Here is a 12,500-nt window from a genome sequence, read left to right as displayed (position 1 = left end):
GTTGATGTGAACTTCCACATTGACTTGCATTGATCCATGTGCTGTATGTATGCTGCCTGTTTAGCACATGGACGTTTAATACCTTTGAACGACCCCTGACACTGCTTTTTTTTTTTTTTTTTTTTTTTTTTTTTTTTATACGATTTTACAAAAATGTGAGCTGGCATAGCCTGTGGGCGCATAGATAAATCTTCCTCCAATGAGCTTGGTCATTCATGCAAATGAGTTCACTGACAATGATAGATATAATTAACATGATATATCTATGTCAATTTTTTTGCATGATGCTCATGTTTTAATAAAGTATGCAACTTTTCTGTTGATTTAGAAAGTTAAAAGTACCCATGTTAATTTTCATGGGGAACCTGTTATCAGGTCTTCCCAATATAAACCGGCACCACCATAATTTCCCTACAACCCCTCTATAGCACCCTTACCTGTTTGAAAGTGCCCCATTCTGTCTGGTACCAGTTAATGCCACCCCTCCGCCTCTGATTGATGTGGATGATTTCTACATCGTCCACAGCATCAACAACCCCTCTATAGCACCCCTAACTTTAAAATTGTCCTGTTCTATATGACAGTACCTGTTCCTGCTAACACTTCCCTTCACCGCTGGTTGATATATCATAAATAGTGTTGAGCGAGTATGTTCTGTTAACCCTTTTGCCGAGCACCGAGTATTTACAGCTGCTCGGTGATCTGGTTGAATCCCTCCCGTGTGAATGATTTGCGACTGTTTGACAGTTTTATTACATGTGAGGAATGTCTATTTCTTACACATTCCTCACATGTAATAAAGCTTCCAAACAGTTGCAAATCATGTACAAGGGAGCGATTTAACCTTATCACCGAGCAGCTATAAATACTCGGAGCTCGGCCCGAGCATACTCGGACAGAACATACTTGCTCAACACTAATCATAAACCATCCACAGAACCAGACAAATCTAGCACCTGTGCTGTTGCTCAGTAGACTGGGGCATGTGCAGGTTCAGGGCATAGGAAAGTGATCGTCTGAGCATGTGCAAGATTTGGCTGACACTGGAGAAGATATGGAAGTCTGACGCTTGAGGGTTTGCAGACTGTTACCATGAGGAAACACAGGACAATACATTTTTATTAGTTTGCTAAGCTTGTTAATGCATTAGAACAATAGATGATTGGTTGCAAAGCATACGTGTCAGTATTTCCCGACTATATAGATGAATGAAGTGCTCCCGCTCTGATTGATGGGCTTCTCATCAGTGTATGGAATTACATAATAGATGCGCTTTAAATTGAAGCTGTACATGGTAACAAAAGAAAGAAATATTGCATTCCTATATTCTACAGCTGGATCCATGAGAAGACTATGAACCTCATTGGAGTGGAGAACATTTGCCTTCACCACTACACACAGTAAAGCGGATGACGGCTTTTATGCCGGTGTTCAGTTGCTTTTCATAGATTCGGTTTTGTCCTTGGCATTTTTATCCAGGATTGTGGTTGGACTTGCAGTGCGCTTTTGGGAATGCATGTATTCAACAAATGATAAAAATCCATCCTTATCCAGATCGTCTTCTTCTAGAACCTCATCTGTCATTTCTGTCCAGAAATTAAGAAGTGGAGAATTAGAAACAATGGCTTACAATCTTACAGATCTCGTATTATCTATAGTATATATTCTTTATAAAGTGAAAGGATCAGTCCAGCTGAACAAAGTCTGACAACAGGTCCTCCACCCCCATGCCGGTAGTCAGAGCACAGCCTCACTCCCATCATCAAGCAGTAACATCATGGCCACCATCCCTCAGTAGGCTCTGTTGTCACTGTTACTTGCTGCTAGGCCCATCTCTAATCTAATAGTAGTCACATTAATGCATCATGGACACATGGAGAGTTCTCTCCTCCTTCCATCACTGATTACTGGTAGAAATCAGGGTGCACTGCTATAGTCACATAAAGCCCCCTCCCCGTCCCTTCTGATCTGGATTGTCACTCATGCCATTTCTTCCGACGTGGTAACAGCAGAACCCACACCCTTTACCTAAAGGTGTAGCAGGGCTCAACCCTCTCTTCTTTGCTCACCTACTACCATAAAGCAAAAAAGGATACTTAGAAGCTTCTTGTTTCTATGCTATAGACTGAACGAGGAGAACATGGAAACCACTGCGCTCGCCTTCTCCGGCAGGAGGGGCTCTGTGGCTCATCTGGCAGATGTATGGCTGGCAGGCAGACAGCAAGGCCTGGTTGCCAAAAACTAAATTTTTGCGTTACCATGGGAACCAGAAAGAAAAGCTGTTGCTCTTTGCATTATATTAAAATCAGATTTGTGACGCTGCACACTAAGGGCCGCATGCAGATGGGGGACGGACAAATTGTCTCCTGATTATCGATCTGACTAAAGGCACAGTACCCTATGGGGCAATGTTGTGCTAATGAAAACAAGATCTAGATTAATGTGGCTTGAAGTAAATGAAAGGTATGGTTTTCAGGTAAAACACATTTTTCTTTCGCCCTTGAAAATAATGACATGCGGTGTGAACACCGGAGCTGCCATTCTCCTACAGAGCTGTAATCTACAGCGATGTGCAGTGACAAGCGAGCCTCTGGAAGCACACAGCTCCGCTTTGATCTTCTTATCAGAGCTGCAACCTAGTTTCCCAATCGCTTTGAACTTGATTTGCACAACTTTTTGCTTTGCTTTTTAAAAAGGAAAATTTAACTATTCAGGAACAAGAGCAAAGAGAAGAAAAGCAGATCCAAATGTGGTCAGATCTCCAGCGAACATCAGTATCTAACGAGTTGGCCTGGTCCTACCACTAAACCTTGATTTGTATTCACATGGATGTCCATGTCAGATAGCATCACTCTTCATAGCACCTCTGGCTGCCTGGCCGCATTAGGCTGCAATGTAATTATCATGCTCGCATACATTGCCTGTTGGTGGAAGCTGGTGGCAATTTTCTTCTTTAACTGAAACATTAGGGTTTTTTTTCTTTTTAATAAGCCAAGAAGATTCTTTTTGGCAAGATCAAGTGAGTCAGCATGAGTCAAGATTTATATATTAGCAGAACCTAATGCGACTGTACAGTACGCTAAACTTTTGAAAGCTGGGTAGGTAGAAACCTCCTAATGAATTATCAAGGTACATTCACACAAGCATATAAAAAATCATTCAGTGTTTCATCCAGAAAAATGGGACAATTTTTCTTCTCACTTGTCATCTGTATGCAATCTGTTCTTTACAGCAGCAGATATTAATCATTTACAAGGCAACTTAGTTTCTTATGTTACAGAATCGCAATGTATCTGTAAAAATCCATACAAATTTCAGATTTGGTCAGGGGAAAAAAAAGGAAAATAAAAAAAATCAGTCATAAGCACTGCCTCATTGAACAACATTGGACTACTGTACATTTTTTCAGGGACAGCACTTGGACCGAAAATACGGTTCTGAAAATAAGCCCCAAGACTGAACATTTTTGCATATAATCATATTTACAGAATAAGAGCACAAAATACAATTCATCAATCCAAACTCACCACCTACCTATATAATGCTTCATTTTTTCCTCCTTTGAAAAAACATTTCCAATATGCTCATCAAGTGATTCCTGTAATGCTGCCATTATTTCCAGCCCATCTAGGAGCTTATTATGATCAAAGTCATGCATTCTGCAACGTACACAGGGGCATAATGTTAGTAACAGTATCTCTACAATCGCTCAAATTTCAGACCACACCATTGAGCCGCTAGTTCTTACACTATACACGTGATCCTTTGGACCATACCATTGAGCCGCTAGTTCTTACACTATACCCGTGATCCTTTGGACCATACCATTGAGCCGCTAGTTCTTATACACGTGATCCTTAGGACCACACCATTGAACTGCTAGTTCTTATACTATACACATGATCCTTTGGACCACACCATTGAGCCACTAGTTCTTATACACGTGATTGTTTGGACCAAGTGACATGTGATCACTTATACATGTGATCCTTTGGATTGAGCCGCTAGCGCTTATACTATACCCTTGATCCTTTGGACCATACCATTAAGCCGCTAGTTCGTACACTATACACGTGATCCTTTGGACCACACCATTGAGCTGCTCGTTCTTATACTATACATATGATTGCTCAATCAAATAAATTAGTAATACTGAGGTGTGTAGAGGGTCATCTCAGTCAATGTAAAGTAGGCCAACATGTAAGCGACGGTCTGTACATTGTAAAGCTTTTGTGCTAAATGTATACTGCAGTATACTATGGTTCTACACTCAAGAAGTTAGTCATGGCTTAAAGAAGGCCTGACAGCTCTCCTAGTCCATGTCTATTTTATTAAATACTTGTGTTCTCCTTTAAATAACAAATTTGTAAAAAAAAAAAAAAAATCTTAAAACTTTGCACTTTGGAAACAGGAGACTAAATTGATGAGATGAATGGTAACATCTAGATGTCAAAGGAGGAGTGTGTCCCTATAGTTTGTTACTGGCATCTCTCACTGGACTATATGACACAAGTCCCATTCCATTGGCCATATACAGTGGTCTGTAACCACTGGATGGGAGCAGAATTGCCACCTACCTTTTGGCATCTGCAGTTCTTCTTTTGATTAGCCAGCCTGGAGCGATCTGATCATTGCAGTGCGATGCACATGTGAGGTCATACCAGGCTGACTAATAAAGCGAAGAGCCTCAGCTGCCGTCAGCTAAGAGATGGGCTTTCCCACTCCTGTCCATGGGCCACAGACCATTGTGACGTGCAAACTGATAGACACCAACTCGAATTCTAACATAATGGCTTTATCAAGTAACGTGCTAAGGATAGACTATCTTAGAAAGACAAGAGGCAGCGCAGCTTCTTCCTTTGATGCCTGCAAATCAGACACAGGGCCATGTATGGAAAAAATTTTTTAGCTCAAAAAGGTGATTTGCATTGATTGTTCTATTAAAATCCATTAGGAAGTTATCCTCTTGTATAGACATTATCCAACCACAATATCATGCAGAACCTAAGCCATCATGCTATGTATGAGTAAGGGCCAAAGGGCGTCTGAAATATGAGTTGTGCTCTGACCTTGCACAATGTATGGACTCCATAACATGAAGTGATTTTTTTTCTAACCATAATTAGATATATCAGACTATATAAAGAAGCCGGTCCTATAACTGAAACGTTGTGAACAGCAGATGTAGAATATCATATTATATTCTTCTCTATGTACAATTTCTATTTAAAAAGGACTGTCAGCACAGGACAGGCGTTTGGCCATGCCATGATGTAGCCATCATTTAAGCGCACCTTCACACCTGCTTGGTTTCCTACTTTCTCCATCTCCCCCCTTATTTGATTGACAGCTCTGGCTTTATAGAGCAGAGAAGGGTAGAGACAGATGGAAAAGAAGCAGGTAGGAAGGTGCACTTAATCGTTTGGCCGCGCCATGATGCACCGAGAATATGTACTTGGTTTGAACAGTCATTCTGCAATGACAGAGTCCCTTTAAGATCCTAGAGACAAAAACCGATTGATGGTTAACAAATTCAGTAATCAATCGGTCATCTAATTGACATCTTGGCTTCATCCCTCTGGTTACAAAGGCCCAAGCAGGTGATCAGCATGTAGCCTGCTACATTCTATAAAGATTGAATACAATCACATATAATCCCTCTAAAGGGTTTGAGTCATCTTCAGCAGAATCCCAGAGCTCCCCAATCTACCAATTGCTGGGGGGAGGGACAGGTGCTCCTGCATGGGACTGAAGGTATCCCAGCCTCAGCGCAGGGCTTCCAAGCTCTATACATTGTTAACAATGAACATGTTTGAACAGTTCCATTGGCGATGAGCTGTAAATAAAAAATTATAATATATATATATATATATATATATATATATATATATATATATATATATATATATATATATATATATATATATATATATATATATATATACTGCTGAAAAAAATAAAGGGAACACTTAAACAACAGAATATAACTCCAAATCAAACTGTCCACTTAGGAAGCAACACTGATTGACAATCAATTTCACATGCTGTTGTGTAAATGGAATAGACAATAGATGGAAATTATTGGCAATTATCAAGACCCACTCAATAAAGGAGTGGTTCTGCAAGTGGGGACCACAGACCACATCTCAGTACCAATGCTTTCTGGCTGATGTTTTGGTCACTTTTTGGCATGGTCAGAAAAAAGACTGTCAAACTTCTAATAGTGTGAACACGTACCTGCTGCAATGTCCCAGGAGCGGGATCCCAAAAATGACATTGCAGCAGGTACGTGTTCACACTATTAGAAGCTTGACAGCCTTTTTTCTGACCATGCGTCCCTCCCACTAATTCCTTCTATTCCTTCACAGGTGGTTTTAACTAGCTCTACCAGCCCATACATTGTAGGTTTAAAGCCCAAGCAGAGACATATTGTCCATACAGGCTTACAGCCCAAGAGTGGCATATCCAGTGGTAGCGTAGCGTAGTTACCCATCATACGAAGGTGACCTTGTCGTGGTTGATGGGCACACATAAATTGGCCAAATTCTGCGCAAAAAACCTTCATTTTTCAAAGTGACATTAGTCTAGATACAATATTTCTTATATATTTATGTATGGAGTGCCGAAGTTCTTTTTGCAATTTAGATTACTTTTTTCTTCAGAGCACCCGAATAGACCAGTGAGTGACCCCTCTCTTTTTTCTACAAATGTGCATGTGTCTGCACAAACTGTTAGAAACTGACTCCACAATGGTGGTATGAGGGCCCGACGTCCACAGATGGGGGTTGTGCTCACATCCCAACACCGTGCAGGATGCTTGGCATTTGCCACAGAACACCAGGATTAGCAAAGTCGCCACTGGCGCCCTGTGCTCTTCACAGATGAAAGCAGGTTCTCACTGAGCACATGTGACAGACGTGACAGAATCTGGAGACGCCGTGGAGAGCGATCTTCTGCCTGCTACATCCTTCAGCATGACCGGTTTGGCAGTGGGTCAGTAATGGTGTGGGGTGGCATTTCTTTGGAGGGCCGCACAGCCCTCCATGTGGTCGCCAGAGGTAGCCTGACTGCCATTAGGTACCGAGATCAGCTCCTCAGACCCCTTGTGAGACCATATGCTGGTGCGGTTGACCCTGGGTTCCTCCTAATGCAGGACAATGCCAGACCTCATGTGGCTGGAGTCTGTAAGCAGTTCCTGCAAGATGAAGGCATTGAAGCTCTGGACTGGCCCGCCCGTTCCCCAGACCTGAATCCAATTGAGCACATCTGGAACATCATGTCTCGCTCCATCCACCAACGTCATGTTGCACCACAGACTGTCCAGGAGTTGGCGGATGCTTTAGTCCAGGTCTGGGAGGAGATCCCACAAGAGACCACCCGCAACCTCATCAGGAGCATGCCCAGGCGTTGTAGGGAGGTCATACAGGCACGTGGAGGCCATACACAATACTGAGCCTCATTTTGACATGTTTTAAGGACATTACATCAAAGTTGGATCAGTCTGTACAGTCATGGCCAAAAGTTTTGAGAATGACACCAAAATTATATTTTCACATGATCTGCTGGCCTCTGGTTTTTATTAGTGTTTGTCTGATGTTTATATCACATACAGAAATATAATTGCAATCATATTATGAGTACCAATAGGTTATATTGACAGTTAGAATGAGTTAATGCAGCAAGTCAATATTTGCAGTGTTGCCCCTTCTTCTTCAAGACCTCTGTAATTCTCCCTGGCATGCTCTCAATCAACTTTTGGACCAAATCCTGACTGATAGCAGTCCACTCTTGCATAATCAATGCTTGCATTTTGCCAGAATTTGTTGGTTTTTGTTTGTCCACCCGTCTCTTGATGATTGACCACAAGTTCTCAATGGGATTAAGATCTGGGGAGTTTCCAGGCCATGGACCCAAAATCTCTATGTTTTGTTCCATGAGCCATTTAGTTATCACCTTTGCTTTATGGCAAGGTGCTCCATCATGCTGGAAAAGGCATTGTTGGGCGCCAAACTGCTCTTGGACGGTTGGGAGAAGTTGCTCTTGGAGGACATTCTGGTACCATTCTTTATTCATGGCTATGTTTTTAGGCAAGACTGTGAGTGAGCCGATTCCCTTGACTGAGAAGCGACCCCACACATGAATGGTTTCAGTATGCTTTACTGTTGGCATGAGACAAGACTGGTGGTAGCGCTCACCTCTTCTTCTCCGAATAAGCTGTTTTCCAGATGTCCCAAACAATCGAAAAGGGGATTCATCAGAGAAAATGACTTTGCCCCAGTCCTCAGCAGTCCACTCCCTGTACCTTTTGCAGAATATCAGTCGGTCCCTGATGCTTTTTCTGGAGAGAAGTGGCTTCTTTGCTGCCCTCCTTGAAACCAGCACTTGCTCAAAGAGTCTCCGCCTCACAGTGCGTGCAGAAGCACTCACACCAGCCTGCTGCCATTCCTGAGCAAGCTCGGCACTGCTGGTAGTCCGATCCCGCAGCTGAAACAGTTTTAAGATACGGTCCTGGCTCTTGCTGGTCTTTCTTGGGCGCCCTGGATCCTTTTTGACAACAATGGAAGCTCTCTCCTTGAAGTTCTTGATGATGCGATAGATTGTTGACTGAGGTGCAATCTTTGTAGCTGCGATACTCTTCCCTGTTAGGCCATTTTTGTGCAGTGCAATGATGGCTGCACGTGTTTCTTTAGAGATAACCATGGTTAACTGAAGAGAAACAATGATACCAAGAACCAGCCTCCTTTTAAAGTGTCCAGTGATGTCATTCTTACTTAATCATGACTGATTGATCGCCAGCCCTGTCCTCATCAACACCCACACCTGTGTTAATTGATCAATCACTAAAACGATGTTAGCTGCTCCTTTTAAGGCAGGACTGCAATGATGTTGAAATGTGTTTTGGGGGTTAAAGTTCATTTTCTGGGCAAATATTGACTTTGCAAGTACAGTAATTGCTGTTAAGCTGATCACTCTTTGACATTCAGGAGTATTATGCAAATTGCCATTACAAAAAATGAAGCAGTAAACTTTGGAAAAATTACTATTTGTCTCATTCTCAATACTTTTGGCCATGACTGTAGTGTGTTTTTCCCCTTTAATTTTGGGGGTGACTCCAAATCCAGGCCTCCATTGGTTAATAAATTTTATTTCCATTGATGATTTTTGTGTGATTTTGTTTTCAGCCTATTTACTTTGTACAGAACAAAGTATTCAATGAGAATATTTCATTCATTCAGATCTAGGATGTGTTGAGTGTTCCCTTTATTTTTTTGAGCAGTGTGTGTATACACACAGTACAGACCAAAAGTTTGGACACACCTTCTCATTTAAAGATTTTTTCAGGACTATGAAAATTGCACATTCACACTGAAGGCATCAAAACTATGAATTAACACATGTGGAATTATATACTTAACAAAAAAGTGTGAAACAACTGAAAATATGTCTTATATTCTAGGTTCTTCAAAGTAGCCACCTTTTGCTTTGATGACTGCTTTGCACACTCTTGGCATTCTCTTGATGAGCTTCAGGAGGTAGTCACCGGAAATGGTTTTCACTTCACAGGTGTGCCCTGTCAGGTTTAATAAGTGGGATTTCTTGCCTTATAAATGGGGTTGGGACCATCAGTGGTGTTGTGCAGAAGTCAGGTGGATACTCAGCTGATAGTACTACTGAATAGACTGTTAGAATTTGTATTATAGCAAGAAAAAAAGCAGCTAAGTAAAGAAAAACGAGTGGCCATCATTACTTTAAGAAATGAAGGTTAGTCAGTGCGAAAAATTGGGAAAACTTTGAAAGTGTCCCCAAGTGCAGTTGCAAAACCCATCAAGTGCTACAAAGAAACTGGCTCACATGAGGACCGCCCCAGGAAAGGAAGACCAAGAGTCACCTCTGCTTCTGAGGATAAGTTTATCAGAGTCACCAGCCTCAGAAATCGCAGGTTAACAGTAGCTCAGATTAGAGACCAGGTCAATGCCACACAGAGTTCTAGCAGCAGACACATCTCTACAACAACTGTTAAGAGGAGACTTTGTGCAGCAGGCCTTCATGGTAAAATAGCTGGTAGGAAACCACTGCTAAGACAGGCAACAAGCAGAAGAGACTTGTTTGGGCTAAAGAACACAAGGAATGGACATTAGACCAGTGGAAATCTGTGCTTTGGTCTGATGAGTCCAAATTTGAGATCTTTGGTTCAAACCATCGTGTCTTTGTGCGACGCAGAAAAGGTGAACGGATGGACTCTACATGCCTGGTTCCCACCGTGAAGCATGGAGGAGGACGTGTGATGGTGTGGGGTGCTTTGCTGGTGACACAGTTAGGGATTTATTCAAAATTGAAGGCATACTGAACCAGCATGGCTACCACAGTATCTTGCAGCGGCATGCTATTCCATCCGATTTGCGTTTAGTTGGACCATCATTTATTTTTCAACAGGACAATGACCCCAAACACACCTCCAGGCTGTGTAAGGGCTATTTGACCAAGAAGGAGAGTGATGGGTTGCTACGCCAGATGACCTGGCCTCCACAGTCACCAGACCTGAACCCAATCGAGATGGTTTGGGGTGATCTGGACCGCAGAGTGAAGGTAAAAGGGCCAACAAGTGCTAAGCATCTCTGGGAACTCCTTCAAGATTGTTGGAAGACCATTTCCGGTGACTACCTCTTGAAGCTCATCAAGAGAATGCCAAGAGTGTGCAAAGCAGTCCTCAAAGCAAAAGGTGGCTACTTTGAAGAACCTAGAATTTAAGGCATATTTTTAGTTGTTTCACACTTTTTTGTTAAGTATATAATTCCACAGGTGTTAATTCATAGTTTTGATGCCTTCAGTGTGAATGTACAATTTTCATAGTCATGAAAATACAGAAAAATCTTTAAATGAGAAGGTGTGTCCAAACTTTTGGTCTGTACTGTGTATATATGTATACACACATACTATATATCTCTCAATATATATATATATATACATACATATACACATACATACACACACACATTATATATATAATGTATGTACATGTATATATATATATATACACACACACACACACTTGTGGTTATCAGGAAGTGGGAAATTTAAGAAGTGAATTGGAAACTTGCTTATTTTTGTAAAATCTATCCAATTACACCCATTTATGGAGATGGGAATAATCCTTTTACAGTGCAGATTGCAGTGAATAATGCCAAACACAAAATTAATCTTCCTGTAGGGCTTTGCATCACACTTACGTGAAGTAATAGAACTCGAGCTCATCTTCTGAAGCTTTGTCAAGGTCAATTTCTCCCAGTTCATGCTTCAGTTCTTCTTCAAGATGACTAAACATTGACATGGAAACAAATGACAGAAGGAGCAAATGACCAGTATGACCTATCCAATAATGGTGTGTAGTATGTACATATCCAGACAGGAACAAGTAAGCGATTGCTCTAATGCTAGGGTGGAAAAATTCACATAATGTTTGATAAATTTGTGTGTGCAACCCTAACATAAGGAGAAATCTATTGCCAGCCTTGTACATTTAACAGCTGTATAGCAAATAATGGGGTCAATAACTGGGATTAACCCCTTGTGAGTACCTCCAGTCTCTGCTTCACAGTGATTCTTGAACATGATCATTCATGAACTGGTTCTGTTCAAGACAGTTATATCTGCATCTCAGCTATGTCTGGTGTACACACCGGAAAAAACCCTCCATGTATATGGTATAGGGCTGCATTACTCTAATCGAAGCCAATCAGCGCAGTAACCTTTTCTTCTACTGACTTGGAAGCACCGTAGACAAAAAGTACATTGTGCAAATATAAGAGTTATTGAGGCAAATGGACAACTTAGCCAACTGTTTGGTTAAGATGTGGGATACATCAGTCTTCTACAGAGGTATACTTTGTGTTTGGGTAATGTTCCTATGTCTACCTCTGACAGAAAGAGCAGTGTGCACAGGACCTTACTCTAAAGGCTACATAGATTTTTATTTTTTTTTATGAGGTGTGGAAGAGATAGATAATCTTGTCAGACATTGACAAACTTACTGATGGTCGGTGATGATGGTCTTATTGTGAAAAGCATCTTTAGGAAATTGTCCCCTCACTGAAGTTTCTGGTTGCCCATTTACAAGACTCCAAGGTATGAGAATAAAAAGTCCAAAATACAGCATGCTCCTTGCTGCACCCTCCATCATGAATGTGTCCGCGCCCGAGTGCTGAGGTGTCCTTATCAACACCTGACGAGATTCCCAGAGAACCTGACGTTGCGGAGCGAGGAGGGTTTGGGTGGACATTAACCTTTCACAAAAAGTGAGATTACACACAATATACTGCTTTTTCTAAGGAATTGGTCTAACTCTGAAAATAGATATGCCAAAATCACTAATAACCGACACATCAGGCCTCACAACAGGAGGAATTACTCTCTTACGACCGTGGGCCGTAAACCCCCTCATCTAGTTGAAGGTGCTGAACAATTGAGGGCAATTTCAACATTTAAATATCTAGGAATACAAA

General features: G+C 41.6%; 1 protein-coding gene across 1 annotated transcript; it reads right to left on the bottom strand.

The window, feature by feature from the left end:
• Positions 1 to 1,090: 1,090 nt before the first annotated feature.
• Positions 1,091 to 12,226, bottom strand: LOC141258377 (multiple coagulation factor deficiency protein 2 homolog). The gene is made up of 4 exons (XM_073673375.1): positions 12,030 to 12,226; positions 11,229 to 11,315; positions 3,535 to 3,659; positions 1,091 to 1,586 (listed from the first exon to the last, which is right to left on the bottom strand). The coding sequence occupies exons 1-4, from the start codon at positions 12,176 to 12,178 to the stop codon at positions 1,432 to 1,434; spliced, it is 516 nt and encodes a 171-aa protein (XP_073529476.1). The 5' UTR covers positions 12,179 to 12,226; the 3' UTR covers positions 1,091 to 1,431.
• Positions 12,227 to 12,500: the final 274 nt, after the last annotated feature.

The sequence above is a fragment of the Phyllobates terribilis genome, unplaced genomic scaffold (genome assembly GCF_046119375.1).
Source record: "Phyllobates terribilis strain yellow unplaced genomic scaffold, ASM4611937v1 Scaffold_3__8_contigs__length_932513732, whole genome shotgun sequence".
Taxonomy (NCBI): domain Eukaryota; kingdom Metazoa; phylum Chordata; class Amphibia; order Anura; family Dendrobatidae; genus Phyllobates; species Phyllobates terribilis.
This window is presented reverse-complemented; position numbering and strand designations above follow the sequence as displayed.

What these genes read in the sequence shown, in the direction of transcription:
- LOC141258377 (XM_073673375.1), bottom strand. Translation starts at nt 12,178, where the DNA reads ATGATGGAGGGTGCAGCAAGGAGCATGCTGTATTTTGGACTTTTTATT. An exon ending in ACCATCATCACCGACCATCA is followed by an intron (nt 11,316 to 12,029) that starts GTAAGTTTGTCA and finishes GTCAATGTTTAG; the next exon opens with TCATCTTGAAGAAGAACTGA. An exon ending in AAAAATGAAGCATTATATAG is followed by an intron (nt 1,587 to 3,534) that starts GTAGGTGGTGAG and finishes ATTTCTGGACAG; the next exon opens with AAATGACAGATGAGGTTCTA.